The sequence below is a fragment of the Heloderma suspectum genome, chromosome 3 (assembly GCF_057233095.1).
Source record: "Heloderma suspectum isolate Gila_16-S chromosome 3, 16-S_ref, whole genome shotgun sequence".
Lineage (NCBI taxonomy): Eukaryota > Metazoa > Chordata > Lepidosauria > Squamata > Helodermatidae > Heloderma > Heloderma suspectum.
The window spans coordinates 262,250,924-262,269,017 of NC_139460.1; the positions used below are offsets into that span (position 1 = coordinate 262,250,924).

General features: G+C 51.8%; 1 protein-coding gene across 2 annotated transcripts; it reads right to left on the reverse strand.

Moving 5' to 3' along the window:
• Nucleotides 1-1,446: 1,446 nt before the first annotated feature.
• LOXL4 (lysyl oxidase like 4) lies at nt 1,447-10,765 on the reverse strand. 2 transcript variants are annotated; one of them, XM_084846632.1, is made up of 13 exons: nt 10,618-10,765; nt 10,180-10,411; nt 9,083-9,121; nt 8,487-8,706; nt 7,788-7,971; nt 7,174-7,328; nt 6,557-6,724; nt 5,126-5,288; nt 4,249-4,492; nt 3,507-3,622; nt 3,015-3,151; nt 2,670-2,781; nt 1,447-2,518 (listed from the first exon to the last, which is right to left on the reverse strand). In XM_084846632.1, the coding sequence occupies exons 1-13, from the start codon at nt 10,748-10,750 to the stop codon at nt 2,448-2,450; spliced, it is 1,974 nt and encodes a 657-aa protein (XP_084702758.1). In that variant the 5' UTR covers nt 10,751-10,765; the 3' UTR covers nt 1,447-2,447. The 2 variants fall into 2 exon arrangements, with proteins under 2 accessions (XP_084702758.1, XP_084702757.1); XM_084846631.1 differs by having other exon boundaries at nt 8,484-8,706; nt 10,180-10,385; nt 10,604-10,765.
• Between the last annotated feature and the right edge of the window lie 7,329 nt (nt 10,766-18,094).

Sequence of the window (18,094 nt, forward strand, 5' to 3'; positions counted from 1 at the left end):
GGGGCCGACTTCAGAAAGGCTTCAGCACCTTAGCAGAACTTTGAGTGCTTATTGATCTGTTGTGGGTCAGGATTGGTTGTGGGGGCAGCACCCCGATTGAGTTTGGTAGCAAAGCAAGGGGATGGGATGTAGGCAGGACTAGTAGGGGGAAGCTTTGGTCTTGGTACAACTCCACTGCAGTGCTGGGGATCGATAAAGCCCGCAGGGTCTTGGCTTTGCTGCAGGCAGGCATAAATCACTCCCACCCATTCTTCTTCGTTTCTTGACACAGGCCTGAGGGCTGCCCCCTCCCCAATCCACAGTGCCTGATGGATTGCGAGCTGCTGCTGTCCATCTGCCATTTATCCAGGCTTTTCTTGGTGCCTGGTGAGCAGCACAGCAACAGAATGAGTGGGGGCGGGGGAGATGCCACTTTGCTATGGCTGCACTTTTAGCCTGACCTCTTTTACGTCATGTACATACTCTGCCTGTGGGATACCAATATTGTTGCCCTTCCTCATATGACAACAGCCTCGCTCATATGGCAAGGTGTGGGGAAGGGTGGACGTTCCATCTGGCATTATATTCACTAGCCGCTCCTCGTCCTCTGCTCTACTCAGTTTTCCTAGGATAAGCTGTGCAAAGGAAGGATGTCAGCCCTGTCAGGGGTTGTACAGCATAAGCTGCTGCTGCTGCTGCTGCTCCTCTTCCTCCTCCAGGCACTTGGCCTCTCCTCTCTCAGGACTGCCCTATTTCCACGGCTCTTTCTCAGCTTGACAGTGCAGTGAAGAAGATTGGCCTCTAAGAGTGGTGAGGGAGCAAACCCTGAAGGAGGCTTGGCACGCTGGTGTGTGTTCTCACCAATGGTGCAGCTAGGGCTTGGCCATGGAACCCCCAAATGACTGCCTAGAGAGTGGCAGGTGATGGAGGCAGTGGCAAAGAGGCCCAGCATCAGCTCCGGGGCTGGTATGGGCATGCCAGGCCCACCAAGGCTGATACTGGTTGCCTCAGCACCCATCTAATTAAAAAAAAAATTGATAGGCAGGCAGGCAGGCAGCCACCAACTGGGCATGGTTGCAGAGGCTCATTTTAAAATATTAACATTTTCTACAATAAAATCTGCTTATTCCCAAGTAAATGTGTTTAGCATCAGGGCAAAAGAAACAAACTCCATTTTATTCCTGTAGTCATGATGGTGATATGATTTAAGTGAGTTTAAAATGCAAAACTGCTCATGCTCAGACTGTTGTTTTTAAATCAGTATTGCCAAACACTTTTTTGTTGTTGTTGTTTTGCTCCGATGTGTCAGGAATGTAGCAGCATTTACAAAGCATGGGATGGTGGGAGGGAGAGAGGGGAGAAGTCCATTGTGTGCTTCACAACTGAATTAAGTCCAGGGTCTAAAGCTGCCTAACTGCACCACTGGTTGTCACTCCACTCTATAACTCAGTCATTAACACCATTGCTGGGTTCAAAAAGCCTTTTTATTGGCAGGATCAAGCTCCATGAAATCTGGCGCCTAAGAGCCCTTCTAGTTTCTCTTGATGGAGGGGGGCTATGACTCTTCCCTGTGGTGAGTGAGTGACCCCCATATGCGGCTTCCCCCTCTGTGTTATTGGCCATCACAGTTAGTTGCAGGTTAAACAACTCCACAGATTGCACCAGGCCCTCTTCCACAACCCCATAATACTCCAGCCTGAGGCATGGCCCAGCTGGGGCTTGGAGCAGGCAAGTGCCTTCCTAGAGGCCGAGGAGCACATCAGCCTGTGGCACCAGTGGCTTCTTTTGTGCCCTTTGCCTCGGGCTGTGGTCAAAGCATAGGTGTGACTCCTTGGATTCGCAGGTCTCTGTGGCCGTGGTGGGAAGGTCATTCTGCGCCTGTGGAGGGTGGGTAGATCCTTGGGCCCACAGGCATGGAGTATGCCCACGTGATGTAGAGGGGGTAGATAGACAGCTCTGGTCTGTCCCCAGACGAACCGGGCTCCTGAGACACAATTCTTCAGCAGGTGGAGCTGGTTGAGGTAGTTGTTCTCGGTTGTATTGCTCACACATCCCGTTCTGCTGGAGAGGCAAGAGGATGGCGCCTCTTCTGAGCAGTGCTACTTTCTTGGCTGGGGAGAGGGGCGGGGGCGGAATGGGGGAAGACTGCCGCCCCCAGCTTACGTCTGTCCAAAGCTGCCAATCTCTAACACAGACAGCATACCAGGCAAGTGGGGCCAGGATAAGCGGGCCGAAGGGGCGACAGCCAGTGCAGGGCAGTGTGGGCCTGGAAGCTGCTGCCGCGCACAGTCCCAAGGCAGAGGGTGGTGGAGGAGGGTGTGGAGGGGAACCTGCCAGCAGACTGTCATTCTTGTGCCCGCTAGAGTCTGCTGCGGCTCTTCAGTTGCCCTTGACAAGTTGCTCTGAGCCTTGAGCAAATTTGGGCCCAGCAAGCCCTGAGAACCCCAATTCCTAGTGGGGCGTTTGCCTCAGACTAGGTTGCTGTTCAGTCGTTGCTGTGCCTCCTCATCCCATTCGATGCTGGCGCCGTATTCATCACCTACAAGCAAGAGCAGAGAAGAGGGGGAAGGTCTGGATTAGTAGCCTAGCGGGCACTGCCAATGGCTCCTCTGCAGTGCAGGCGCTGTGCGCGTCCCCAGACCGTGCCACACCGTTGCTCTTCTAGCCAGGGCTCCCTGCCGTGTTCTTACCTGTGTGGCAGCCGTGCATCCAGATGCGATGTCCATCATACTGACACTGGCAGCGAAGGACATTGTTGGAGAAATCTGACTCTGCTACTTCGTGCTTAGGGTTCACAACCACCTGGTAGGGGAGAGAGAAGTGGGTAGAGACTGGGAAGGGTGGCCTGCAGTTGAGGGGGCAAGAATTGGTCTATTTCCACCTCCAGCCCCCAGTTTCAGTAAAAACCAACAGCAGAGCAAATGCCAGCAGGTGCTGACTCCCTGTCATGAGGACTTCACAGCTGGGGGTGTCATCCTGGGAGGGGAAATCCCTGTGTCCGGACCTGCCCAGCCAAGCACCCTTCCCACATTTACCTGGAATGTGTAACTCCCAGCTGGCACGTCCGTGATGTCCACCCACTGGCAGTCAATGTCATGTCTGTATGTGTCCCAGCATCCTACACTGACACCCTGCTCTCCAAAATTAGCACAGGCAAAACGCCGCTGCATTCCTGTAGGGAGGATAACAGGGTGGGTGACACAGAACAGGCCCTCCCCTACATCTCTCCCCAGGAACTTCTGCCTGCAGGGGCTGCTGTGTATGTATCCTGCTGGAGCATTGGCAGCAGTGGGGAAGCAGTTCTAGTATGGGATGTTGTAGGACAGCCTTCCTCAACTCAGTGCTCTCCAGATGTGTTGGAGCGCACCTCCCATCATCCCCAGACAGCAGTGCCCAGCAATGATGGGAGTTATAGTCCAACACATCTGGAAGGGCACCAGATTGGGGAAGGTGAGAAGTGTAGGAACTGGTGCAAAGGCAATGCCTAACTGCTTCTGACTTTGTCATGGCTGTCAGTCGTCTCTTACCCTCTGGGCAATTGGTGTCCTCCAGACAGAAGCTGGCCTTGTGTCCCTCAGCCACCTTGGAGCCATTGAGTGTCAATAAGTCGTAGTGGGTGAAAACCTCAATGCTATGATAGTGTCTGTGGGAAGAACAACAACAAAGGGAATGAGGCGGAGGCTGCTGTAGGCCAGGGAAATTCAAGATTCAGAGAGAAGTTAGCTTGGCATGCAGCAGTCACATAGAATTGTTATATTATTATTATATTTATATCCTGCCTTTTTCCCAATACTGGGACTCAGAAGGATAGAATCCTTCTTGATGGGGCTGGCAGGGCGGGGCAGAGGTCCGCTGATGGGTGAAACAGGCTGGGTCAGGAGAATGAGGCGGGGCTGCCAGTTCAAGTACTATTATAGCTCTGCATCCAAATTCGCCCATAATGACAGCCCTGGTGTGAACGTTGCTATTTTCCCAGATGCAACAAACTGAGCTCCCACCACAAAACAGCTTACTAGGGTGGAATGCTTCTCTTTGGGACATGTGAGCCTCATCTCACAGGGAGAGGAAGCAGCAGGGTTTGAAGGCGGGGGAGTCTGGACCACAGCTTGCAAAAAATATATGCAGGCCGGAAGAAGAAACTTGACAACTGATTTCTGACATCCAGATTTCTGCTCCAAAGTGTAGCCATACACCAGAGGGCATCCACGCCCCTCAAACAGTGATGAAGCCAACATTACGGGTTGTGCTGTGTGAAGAGGTGCCCCCTACCTATGGCACTGGTGCCAGATCCACGCATGGCGGCCAGTTTTGGGGAGGAAGTCAGCCCGACCCAGGTTGTGGATCTGTGAGGAAAAGCGCAGCAGGCGCCGATGCCCCTCGGGCCACTGCATGTGATCAGCAGAGGCAGAAAGGCAGCCTTCCTCATGGGCGCAGTACAGGATATTCAGTGGGCGGTCCTCTAGATAAGCCGTCTCCTGTACCATTTGGGCATTCATCACCAGATCTGGGGCACCTGCCGGGAGAAGTGGAGCATAAGGAGCTGCTATGGCAGGGAAGGGCAATGCATGGCCCGTGAGCTGCAGTGTTCACAGTGCCTCCCACTGCAGCCCCTACTGCCCTCCCAAAGGTTTTTAATTCTCTCCCCCCTACACACAATGGTATCTATAGCGACCACAGAGCACTGAAAGGGTTCGATGTAGTTTGCAAACAAGCTAGATTTAGCCACTGTAGTGCTCTGGAGCAGTTGTGGACTGCATGGCACCTCATAGAATGTGGCTTGCAGCAGGGCTCTGGGTGGGTAAAAATGGCTCACGGGCCTCCAGAGGTTGCCCACCCCTGTGTTATGCCCGTGTGGTGCAGGACTGCCCAGTTCTATGTGGGGCAGGAGGAACTTTGAATTCTGATGATGGATCCACTGATCCAACCACACTGCTCCATTCAGAGAACTTCCGTGTTGAACTCAACCTGCATTCCTTTGCTGAGCCTTGACATAACCTGAGGGAAATCTGCCTTCCTATCCCCTTCACTTTTCATGGCTGCCATTCTCCACGCACCCCACCCCACCTCCAAAAGAGCCGCCATGTCATGATATCCCAGTGTGCAGTTCCAGGCACACCAATGCTGGTCTGTTCCCATTTCCACTCACTGCTGGTGCAGGTGACTCCTGCAGCGAAACGGCCCCCTCCAGCTGGGCAGTGGACAGGCCCATGGTGCTGGCACTGCAGGATGGAGAGTTCTGTGCCTTTACAACGCACCCCACTGAGCACCACCTCAGCAGCATCTGAGTTGCCCTGCCAGTACCATGTCTCCTGGAAAGAGGACAGAGGCAATTGTGTTTAGCACCTGAGAGCTCTGAGTTTGAAGGCCCTCCCCCATTGTTTGTTTGTTTGTTTGTTTGTTTCTATACCGCCCAATAGCCAAAGTTCCAAATAGCCAAATATTACAATTTGGCTATTTAAAAATTACCCAAATAGCCAAAGAAATAGCCAAATTTCTGGGCATTTTGCAGAAATTAAAACCACAGAGTGCAGCATAAAACAATACAAAACATGAAAGCTTAAAACCACAATATAACAATACAACCAGAATAAAACCTAGCAGCAATGCAGTGATTTAAAATAAAGATTTGAAACACCAGAGCTAAAAGATTAAGAAGCTAAGATGCTAAAATACTGGGAGAATAAAAAGGTCTTCACCTGGCGCCAGAAGGAGTACAACGTAGGCGCCAGGCAAACCTCTCTAGAGAGCTCAGTCCACAGCCGGGCTGCTGCAGCAGAAATGGCCCTCTTCCTGGTAGCCACCCATCTCTCTTCCTTTGGCAGGGACTCCCAGAGAAGAACCCTAGAGGGTGATCTTAGGGTCTGGGCAGGCACATATGGGAGGAGGCGATCCTTCTGATAACCTGGCCCCAAGCCATTTAGGACTCTGAATGTTAATACCAGCACTTTGAATTGGGCCCAGAAATGGACAGGCAGCCAGTGCAGCTGGAAAAGTACTGGCATAATGTGATCTCATTGGCCAATAATCTTGCTGCTTTATTTTGGACTAGCTGAAGTTTCCAGACCATTTTCAAAGGCAGCCCCATGGATAACACATTGCAGTAAGCCAGATGACTGGTTATCAGGGTATGAATAATTGTAGCTAGGCTATCTCTGTCCAGATAAGGGTGTCGTATCAGCCTAAGCTGATAAAAAGTGCTCTGTGCCAGAGTTCACCTTTACTTCCAATGACAATTCTGGATCCAAGAGCACCCCCAAACTATGAACCTGATCCTTTAGGGGGAGTACAACCCCCTCCAGAACAGGTTGAACATCACCTACCCAGGCAGATGAACAACCCACTAACAATACTTCTGTCTTGTCTGGATTGAGTTTCAGTTTATTGGCCCTCATCCAGTCCATTACCATGCCCAGGCACTGAAAGGCGCTCCAAAGCTTTGTACTGAGACCCTCCCCAATGCACAGCTCTGGATGCTGGGACAACATCCACCTCTGCAATTGGGTCTGCAAGCCAAGCCTCCGTCATAGCAGTTGATACCATTTAATACCAGGAACTGTCTTTATGGGTATGCACTCACCTGGAGAGCATGGCTGGCAAAGCCCAGCCCCAATTGCCGACACACAACCATGGCCTCCTTGAGTCCCCAGTGTTCCCCACACACAGCACCCCAGCGTGTGGTACTTCCCCTGGGCATCAGGACTTCGACCACACCTTCGTCTGGACTGCGCCCACCAGCCAGACGTACCTGAATGAGGGAAATGGCATAATGGGGAAGAGCAATTAAAATGTGATGAGGTGTGTGTTGCAGGTTTGTCCAAGGTTGTATTGGCACCACTAGGAGTTCTAAGATGCATGGCCCAAGTTATCAGAAATGCGGCCTGGGATGTGTAAAGGGCACATAGCCACTTGCCTGACCAGGTGGCAGGCAAAGAAGACACTGGGCAGTCCAAGTGGCAACTGTTTTTCTTCTCTGCCTGTCAAATGCCCGTCATGGTGCCCTGTGGCCTTCTGAGTGCTACACATGGGCCCCAGCCGCTCTTCATCCAGCCCTGTACTCAGGTTCACTTAGTGATACTTTCCAGATACTCTTCAGCTACTTGAGTCCAGGAGAAGCATCTAATCCCCTCTTTGCATTATTCATTCACACCCTGCTTGGTGGTTACAGTGCTGTGTGGCCAAGGAACTGGGTCTCACCTGGCGGGAGGCATCTGTTTGGGGCACATTACAGCGAACGGCAGCATCAGCATCATGCCGGCACCCAGTCTGCGTTGCCTCTTGGAAGCTGCACTCTGCCAATGAGCGCTCGTAGCCCCTGCACCGCACTCTGGTCCAGTGGATGGGACCCAGACCTGTAATAGGAGTCGCTCTTAGCAGGGATGGAGTGTCACTGGATCATGTGTCACCTTCCCTGCTTCTGCCGCCCGTGCACTATGGCCCAATCTCTTCCCTGCATCCACTGATACTAGTGTCATCCCTTCCCCAACATCTGTTTTGCCTGGCTCATTCTCTCCACCCTTCTACACCTGTCCCAGGATTGCCTTGATTTGATCTTTCCCTTCCCGAATCCATACTCCCTGCCCCATCACTAAAGATTCCCCAGAGAATTATAGGACGTGTATCACCCTTCTAGATCTTACTTGCCCCTGTCAGCCTGTGAGGCTCCATGGGGTGCTCTTAAGTGAGGATGAGCAGCCTGCCTAGAATGGGGTCCTTTTCTGTCCCCCTTAACCGTATGGCAAGTGGCCGTGGTTCCGGGTGCCTGCATCTGTCCTCCCATGGCTTCCTTGCCTAGCCCCTGCTGCACTCACCTTGGCCCAGCTGGGCGCCTGGAAGAGCTTCTCGTGCTGTGCCATATCCCAGCTGTCGACACACCACACTGGCAGCATGCAGGTCCCAGCCTTCGTCGCACACAGTGCCCCACTGGCCACCCATCAGCACTTCCACACGCCCCTCGCCTACGTTGGCACCTGCACGGAGACGCACCTGGGCTTTCTGCAGGAGGGGAGACACCGATTAGGGGCAACAAACAGGATGCATGTTGCATGTGCAGGCGTGTGTTTGGGTGATGGCAGGATTGCCCCCTGCCGGAGCCAATAGCTGCAGGCAGTCCTTGGGTGCTTCCAGACTAGCCTTTTATCGTGCAATTGCCCTGCTGTATTCATAGAATTTTCCAGGGGGTCCAGACAACACTGCCTTCCACTTGTAACCCTCCCGTCTTTTCCTCACCACTTCTTCTGTCCTTTTTCTTTCCACAAAAATCTGTTGTGGAGGAAAAGGCGGAATAGCTGCACTGCACAATGCCTTCTGGGTGCTAGTGCTAGGAGCCCTGTGTCTGGAAGCACTCCAAGAGCAAGATGGCCTGGCCTTTGCCCCAACAGTGCGGTTGCCAGCAGTTCCTGCAGTTCCACCCCGCAATCAGTGTTCCTTCCCTTGCGAGGAATACTTTGGGCCTGCTTCCCAGGTTATATGGCACCCAGTGGAAAAATGTGTCATCTCCCATTTACCGCTTTGGCCTTGGCCTTGGCCTTGTCAGGCAGCCTGGCTTTCTTGGGCTGGAACTCTGGGCCAGCTATACAGCTGATCAGGGCATGCATGCCATGGGGGCAGGCAGACTGATTCTGAGCCTTTGGGGCCACATGCAGCTTGCATTCACCCAGGTGGGCCTCAGTGCCCAGGCATTTGATCTGGTGGACCCAGAAGATGTTCTTCTCGCTCAGGCTCTTTAAGCTGCAAAACAAGGGGTGGAGTTGATGGGTGGACCCCTTTACCAGACAATCTTCTCTCTGGCAACCTTTCGTAGGGCTTGGGATTTCACTGCTGAGAGCCATTGGGAGCAATCTTAGCAGAAATGGAAAGGGATGGTGAATGAATCCCTGTAACCCAAATCTCCTCTTTGGCTCTGTCAGACTCCTTCCAACCTGACCCTCCCTAGCCACTTGGCAGAGGCACCTTCAGCCTTAAGGTACAGCGGTCTTGCATTCAGCTCCAGCCCCTCCCACCCTGCCCTCTAAGGATGACGCTCCCCTTTCCTAGCATCCCCAAGTCTCCTTTCCCCAGATTTTGAGTGTTGAGAACAGAAAGGCAAGACCAGCCAACTCCTCACCTGGACCTCGGATCCTTCAGCTTCTGGTTCCAGAGTTTCCTGAAGAGTCAGAAGATCAAGTATCAGGGCATATGGACAATGGTACTGAGAGCATCTGGCACATAGCTAGATTGGTCAATGGTCCTTTATTTATTATATATATATATATATATATGATTTAAAAACAACTCCATCCTAGATTCTGAACACATATTTCAATAAATTAGCATATGCAATGTTTCCCTTGCTCCCACTTTTGCCTCTGGGAGAGTTGGCAGCACAATACACACAGCCATTGGTTTGTGCTTCTGTCCCAAAGCCTCTGTCACTGCAGGACTCCTTAGCACCTGTATGGATGTGCCTATAAGCCAGCTGTGGCAAGCACTACAAGGATGCCAGCTGCCACAGGAAAGGGGGCATACCCCCATGCAGATTGTGAACACATGCCAAGGCTCTGGGCATCTTCAGCTGAATCCTTGCCCACATGGTCAGGGGAGAAAATGGGCTCGAGTTTGCCCATAGCTCATGTCAGCTTCAAGGAATGTTCTGAGCTAAGGGTTGAAGCCGGAGTGCAAGTCTCACAGGACTGAGGCCCAGGCCCAGAGCCAAAAACAGCAGGTTCTGCTTCTTTGAGAAAAGCTGCCTGGGCCAGCCCAGACTTCTCTGTAATTACCCCACTGCGGTTTGGCTGATCCCCATGGTGAGATGGCCCTGGCACCCACACCTGCTCATTGCCAGGCTGTATTTATAGAGAGAATGGTGGGTGGGGAGTAGAAGAGGAACAGAAGAAAACGGGCACACGGGACTCCCAGAATGTGAGGGAGAAAGAGATCCTGCAAAGCCACAGGAGTCAGACAGGCCCCTTATGAGAAACAAAAAAGGAGCCTTGAGGCGAGACAGAGAGAGGTTGTTGTGCCCCAGCATCTGTCCATGCACACCAGTCACCAGTGCATCCGTGAATATGGTGCAGAGCATGTGAAAATCAAATACTGCATGTGCATGCAATGCTCTCCCATTGTATTGATGCATATACACCCTCCTAGTTCACACATGCACATACTCACTTTCTCAGATGCCCTTCTGCATGGTCAGCCCTCGCTTGCCCTTTCTGTTCTTACCTGTAGAATTCTGTGGCAACTCGGCCTTCGCGGGGGAAGCCCAGCATCCCACACACCACTCGAGTGTTGTTGCGAGTCCAGCCAGCATCACACACCTGGCGCCAGCGTCCCTGGAGCTTCAGCTCCACAGCGCCTTCTGTGATGGGGGAATTCAGTTTGGCCCGGGCCAATATTGGCTTGATCCGCACCTCTTCCACTTTTGAGCCCTGCCCGAGAGAAGATGTGAGTGTTGCTACGCCCATCCATGTTCAAGGGTCAAGCCCTGGTGAGCATTGTCTCAATTTAACACTGCAATTCTAGGGCCACTGGTTTTGGAATAAGTCCCATTTAACTCACTGGGGCTTCCATTCAAGGAACCATGCACAAGATTGCGTTCTAAGCCCTGCTTAGAAAGCAGCTCCACTGCCTAACGAGGGACCCTCACCTGGAGCTGGATGCGTGAAGCAGCCGAGTTGGTTCGGCGCTGTCCTGTGCATACCACGCCACTGTCCTCATTGTGGTTGCAGTCAGTCACACCCCAGCCGTTGGATTCACATTCAGCCAGGGAGCTTTCAGTGCCAGAGCAGCGCATGTTGTCGAGCCAGATGGGGCCTGTAGATACACACAGTCAGAAGTAGGAGCCCTGGAATGCTTCTGGATGGTGGGGAACGAACAATCAAAAGGTATCGTGCAGCTATTCCATCTGTGTTTTTCAACAGTTTTTCCCTTAAGAAAAGTGGGAAAGCACAGGAGGGCTACAAATTGAAAAGGACATTGTCTCCCCTGCGCCCAGTACATTTCCATGAAAGAGGCAGTGCAATTGCACAATTAAGAACCTCATCTGGAAGCACCCCTGGTTGTTCTTTCTATGGGCTGCTGTCACAGCCTAATTTCCCCCAAGCAGGTGGCTCTTCCCTAACAAAAACTGTACCCTGCCATTTAGAATATAAGGTCAATTCAGCCTTCCCCAACCCGGTGCCCTCCAGATGTGTTGGACTGCCACACCCATCACCCCCAGCCTGCATGGCAGGGGATTTGTGGTGCTGTCATCCAGCACATCAGGAGCCTGCCTGGTTGGGGAAGACTGGGTCAATCTCTCCATTCACACATCACTAGTAACATGGGCAGGTCATTTTGAGAAGCCAAGCAAAGCACTTGACTTTAGAACAATGGCCTAATTTATCATGTAGACTTGACTGGACATGGGGGTGGCCGGGGGAAGGGGGAAGGAAGGGAATAGGTGGAGATGAGATTATATTTCAATCATTCTGCGAGTCTTCTTGAGATATTTAGAGACCTGCTGGACTGGGTGGAATTAGTTGACTAAAAATAAAACACACGATGGATGTACAGTAGCCTGAAGATACACCTGTCATGGCTGAGGCTGGCATTTCACAGCCCCTTGACCCAGATAAAGTTTACGTTCAAGATGGAGACTTACACTTAAGGTGGGCATGCTACATAGCCAATAGTATTCAAGCACAGCTTTATAACTAATTTCTATATCTTTGGTGCCACTCCACCTTGGCAGCTTTCTGCCCTTGGCAAGGGAGCTGTCACTTCGGAGTATTAATCAGAGTTGAAGCGAACCATAACCAGAAATTCTTACGAGAGACCACAGACAACACACTTGCCCTACAACTCTTTATGATGTCCCTTGCTGAAAGAGGTTATACTGAGATACACCAGACACAGTCTCCCACTCATTGTAAGTTGTTTGTGGCTTTTGAGCTGTTCTAAAGAAGGCTCTTGACCACCCACACCACTCCAGTGGTCCATTTATAAAAGGGGGATATGCTGTTACTCAAGCCTGCCCAGAAGCCACACCTCATATCAGCCTTCCCCAACCTGATGCCTTCCAGATGGGTTGGACTACAACTCCCATAATTCCCAGCCAGCAGGGCAATGCTGGGAATTAAGGCTGCCTGAGATTTTGAAAGTCTGGACCCATGATCTAAATGCATTAAATGGATTCTGCATGCAGGAAATACACTCTGTACCTGCTCAGAGACTATCAGCCCTGAAAGTTTCCAATTGTGACTCTGTAATCAGGTCCCATGGTTCAGATCTGTTGAGAGTGACCCACCAAAAACAGCCCAATAGGACACCCCCCCAAGTTCCCCCATCCTGGCCCCTCCTTACCATCTCCTGGCCCATACTTGGCACTGTGGGCCCAGTTTGTGGCCCCCTCATAGCCCAGCTCCCTGCAGGCCACGCCTGCCACCTGGATGTTGAAGTCATCATCGCACACTGTGCCCCACTCTCCATTGTACAGCACTTCCAGCCGCCCTTCGCCTGCTTGGCTCCTGGGCCCCACCAGCCGCAGCTGAATCTGTGGTCGTTGTGCCCAGCTGGGTACCGCCAGGCATAGCAGCAGGAGGAAGGTCAGGTGATACACTGCCAGAGGGAGCATCACTGGTCCAAGGGTGATGAAGATACCTGGAGGACACAAGAAACCTGATTAAAAGAAGCATGGCTTTCTGGAAAAGGAAAGTGTCAGTGGAACTCCTTGCCACAAGGCAAGAGGGCAAAGATCCAGGTTTGAGATTTAAAGAAAGGAGTCATTTATCTCTAGATACCCTTCTGCCTGCTCCAGAAAGTTATAGGGCAGGGTCAAAAGCTGCCTAACATGGTCAGTCCTCCACCTCCCTGCAAGATCGCAGATCTGCCCACTGGACCAGACACCTTTGGGGTGTTGCCATGCTTGAGATTGGCAGTGGGGTGTAAAATCATACAGATAGGTTATTTTGATTGATTTATTAAAACAGTACCACCAGAGACCCTTAAGGCACCTGTGATAAAAACCCAACCCATTTAAAAAATACTAACAAAATTGGTGGGCTTAAATTAGCCCAAACAAAATTTCACATGTAGCAAATAGTAATAATTAATTATTACTTGTTAAGCACCTGTCACTACAAAAGGATTTTTAAAATGTACAGATCCTTCCCCCAGGGATGGATGATTGGATGACCATCAGACAGATGTGGATAGCCAGAGAGACAGATGTGAACAAGTTCAGGCACCACCCCAACCACCCACAGGCACAGGAGGGTGACTTATAATCTCCAGGTCCCTCCAAATCAGTGGGCAGACAGAAGTGGTTGCTTGTCTGCCTGTTTGCTATTTCTATATTTATGCACTGTCAAAGGGGACGGGGGTGGGGTGGTGGTTGTTGTTGTTTTGCAGTAGTCACATTTTCCTCCTGAACACCTGATGCAACCTTCCCCAACGTGGTGCCTTCCAGATGTGTTGGATCACAATTGTCTTCGTAGTGGCCATGGCGGCTGGGGATGATGGGAGTTGTGATCCAATACCTCTGGCCGGCACCAGGTTGGGAACGACTGGCAGAGTTTATGGGAAAGAAGGCTCGCTGGACTCACCTTTTCCCCACCTCTATTCCCCAGTGACCCCCTCTCCAACTGAACAAGTTTCACTTGCTGATGGGACCCAGCCCAATTCTTCCCACTACTTGGAGGGGAGGGGGTCTTGTTGAAAACTCGCTAACAAGCCGTCTTTCTTTTCCCCCTGCCGTCCAATTCCGTTAGGGGAGGGGCTGCACAAGACCTCCGCCACCGAAGACCCTCTCCATCCAGTATGAAAACTCGGAGCCAGTCGCACGTCAGAACCGCCAACCCTCGCTAGACGTGTCACCTGATCACTCACCTGCAGACGCGGGAAGAGGGGTGGGGGTGGGGGCAGATCGCCAGGATCGGGCAGCAGGACGAGGAAGGGGCGAGAATTGGGGCAGTGGGTGGGTTTGAGGACGGCTGTACCAGGCCCGCGGAGGCAAAGATGCTGGAGGGAAGTTTACGGGAGGGAAGTTTAGGGGCTGTGGGGCAGGGATGCGAAGATCGCGGCCGGGATGTCCGTGCGGGGCAGAGGGAGCGAGGGATGAGCCGAGCCTGCACTTGCGCCGCCGCCGTCGCCGCCGCCGCAAGTCCGCTCCTTCTGCCTCCCGTTCTGTCCCACCCTTTTTATTCGCGGCAGCCGCCCCTGAGCGCTGGCTCCTGGACAAATCCGTGGAGGGGGCGGGCGCCTCAAGTGCCTCGGTGGTCATCGAGGGGGAGCGGGGAGCCCAGAAAGGAAGCGGCGTGACAGCCAGCTGTTTTGTCCCCCTCCCCTGCACACCCCCGGCAGAGTGCCTCTGTGCCCTTAAAAGCTCCAGGGAGGGGCAGGGATGCAACACCCAAAGCATCAGTGCCTCTCTCTACCTTGGAACGCTTTCCCCTGTTGGATTTCTGCCTGAAGTGCAGCAGGAGTCCGGGCAGAGAGATCTGTTGCAAGGGGAGAAGGGGGGAATCAGAGCTGCCCCTGCCCGGACATTGCTGGGTGAATGCCTATGTCTGTGCCTCGCCACCCCACATGGCCAGGTCTTGTGACCCAGGGCAGCAGTGGGACCCTGGGAACCGGAAGGAACCATGAAGGGTTAAATCAGGGCTAAGAGGATGACTTGGGGTGGATCCCTGGGGCTGCGGGGGTGGGGTTGCAGTGTGGAGTGTTTCTTTTTGAAGAAAGGGTGGTGCTTGAAGAAGCCCTGAGGGGCTGCCCCCCCTCCGCCTCCCAGGAAGAAGATTACCGCAAGGGGGACACCAACACGGCCCCATACATCGGCCAGAGGAGAAGAAGCAGCTGCAGGGAGCTTGCTCCATAGTACCAAAACTGGCCAAACAAAGGATTTCATCACTACACACTAGGGATGTTGGAGAAATTCACAACAGAGTCAAATGAGATTGGATTTCTGTGAATCCAACCCATGCCTTCCACAGTGGACTGGCTTTTTCTGAGTTGCGTGGATTCCATGGACTTGCAGACCAGCTTTTTCCTTTTCAGAATTGTATGCAAATTTAGTCATACAAAAATATGATTTAAAAAAAAAAAGACTGATGCTCATTCCCCTCCCCCTGCTAAAGCATGAAAATGCACATTTGGGGAGATTTGTACATCCTTATTACACACCAGACTCCTCCCAACTAAGGATGTTCAAGAAAAACGGAGATGCGTCCAAGCTGAGCTATACCATTTCTTTCCTTCTGGAGAAAGGGGCTGCAGAACCACAGGGACTGAGGACCAGAATTCTGTTCCAGATCATTTATCAATAAGAAGAGAGGAAGGATGAGTCCCATGGTGGTTTTGAGAGATCTAATACAATTTGTGCACACATTTGCAATGATATCCATTCAAGGGATACCTCTATTGCTTGCAACTTACCCCAAACCTGCTTATTTTTCACATCATCCACCACAGGGTGGAACTATGCATGAGTTCAGCAAATGTGTTTGGTAGCCAGAGGTAATGTGGAGCATTTGCAGGGGAGAACTGAGGGATGGGAGAGGATCCTTAACTGTTGCTTCACTCATTGATTTTCTGTAGCCCCTCGCCCAATTCCAGTGGGGGCTGGTGGCTGTGAATCTGCTCCGAGTCAGTGGGGCAGTTAATCTGCTCTGAGTTTTAGTCAGAACCTGTCAGAACTGTAAAGGAGCTATCCAAGGTGCTTCCTGACTGAAACCTGGAGAGGATTCACCGCCCCAGTGACATCGGAGCCAGCAGCCTCCACCGCCCAGTTCTTCACCTCAAACCAGGCTTCTCTCCTATCTGAAGACCAGCTAGGTATAGGCAGGGGACAGGGAAGAAAACTGGCCTGGGGAGGAGGGCTGCAGAGGAGATTCACACGGTGGGGAAAGAGTTAAGCAGCCCCTCTCCCCGTTATTTTTCCTTTCCTGCCGCTGCATTCGTATTATGAAGCAACACACGGTTGGGACAGACATGTGATTCACAGCTGTTTTATAAACAGTTCAAGTAACATTATTTTGTTACACGCTGCAGTCACCTTTCAGCACTGTGTGAGAATTCTGCAGCACCGAATATTGCAAGGTCTTGTCCCAAAGGCTTGTAGTCCAAAGGACATGGGGACACAGAGGAGGGAGAGAACTGAGGGGAAGGCAAAACACAGACGCAAATTAGCGCAAATTGCCGAGGCCCAGATGCTGCGTTTAAGACGAAGGGATACAGGCTCTTCTTTCTCTGTGCATCCTCGCGTTTCTGGCAGTGATGTGCCTGCGCAACACGGCGAACGGTCCTCGGAAGCTCTGGCTAGCGGGACGTGATCAGCGGTACGGATAGCTAGTATTGCGCTGCGGGCTGAATGGTTTTACGCGGAGGGGCCCTCTGCGGTCGGGAACGCGAACTGCTCCCCTTCGAAATGTGGCGCGCGGCCCTGCTGTGTTGGGGGGCGGGGAGTGACTCCTGCGCCTTTCGTCGACCGGGCCTCTGGACTTGTGCACCGAAGCCCTGCCGGACGGCGCCACCGGAGGTGAGGGTGCTCTTCTCGCTCTCGACTCAGCCGCACATGCGCTAAAGTAATGATTCTGCTCAAGGGAAAAGCAAAGGCCAGGGGCAATCGTACCTTTTCGCCCTTTGCTCCTTCGCCAGAAATGCCACACGCTTATGTCTGTGCAGTTTATGTTTATTTGTGTTCGTTTCGCCTTGCTCTCGTTTTCCCCTCCTCTGTTTTCCCACGTCCTTCAGACTGCAGCGCTTTGGGACAAAGAACTTGTAATATTTGGTGCCGCAACATTTTTGCATGCTGCTGAAAGGTAACTGCAAAGTACAACAAAATAATTCTATTTGAACTGTTCTAATGATAATATAACAGCTGTTAATCCTTTGCTAATCCCTTGCTAATCCTTTGTCTGGCATTCTCTAGAACTGCTTCCCCAAGTATAGCAGCTCACAGAACACTTTGGTTCCTACTCTCGGTACTGTAATTACAGATCTGTTCAGGTCTGAAATCCCGGAGAGCTATTACCAGCTGGTGCACTGAGCTAGATGAACCAATGGTCTGATCCAGTATAAGGCAACTTCCTAGATTCCTCTTGCCCCCGTGAGAAAAGCCTCTCCCCCACACCCCACACCCCACGCCCCACCCACATCTAGGATGGCATTTTGGTCTAAATGTGTGTATCGTTATTATTTTCTCTGTTAAAAAGCATAGACACAATCTGGACTAGAATCATAGAATCACAGAACAGTAGGGTTGGAAGGGGCCTACAAGGCCATCGAGGGCAACCCCCTGCTCAGTGCAGGAATCCAAGTCAGAGCATCCCTGACAGGTGGCTGTCCAGCCTCGTCTTGATGCCTCCAGTGTGGAAGAGCCCACCACCTCCCTAGGTGATTGGTTCCATTGCTGTATTGCTCTAACGGTCAGGAAGTTTTTCCTGATGTTCAGCCGGAATCTGGCTTCCTGTAACTTGAGCCCATTATTCCGTGTCCTGCACTCTGGGATGATCAAGAAGAGATCCTGGCCTTCCTCTCTGTGACAACCTTTCAAGTACTTGAAGAGCGTCATCATCTCTCCCCTCAGTCTTCTCTTCTCAAGGCTAAACATGCCCAGTTCTTTCAGTCTCTCTTCATAGGGCTTTGTTTCCAGTCCCCTGATCATCTTTGTTGCCCTCCTCTGAACCCACTCCAGTTTGTCTGCATCCTTCTTAAAATGTGGTGCCCAGAACTGGACACAGTACTCCAGATGAGGCCTAACCAGTGCTGAGTAGAGGGGATTTGGAAGCTATGCTTCTATTAATGCTGCCCAAAAGAGCATTGGCCTTTTTTGCAGCCACATCACATTGTTGGCTCATATTCAGCTTGTGATCGACAACAATTCCAAGATCCTTCGCGCTTGTAGTGTTGTTGAGCCACGTATCCCCCATCTTGTAACTGTGCATTTGGTTTCTTTTTCCTAGGAGCAGAACTTGGCATTTATCCCTATTAAATGTCATTCTGTTGTTTTCCGCCCAGCGCTCCAGTCTATCAAGATCACTTTGAATTTTGTTTCTGTCTTCCAAGGTATTAGCTATCCCACCCAATTTTGTGTCATCTGCAAATTTGATCAGCATTCCCTGCACCTCCTCCTCCAAGTCATTAATACAAATGTTGAAGA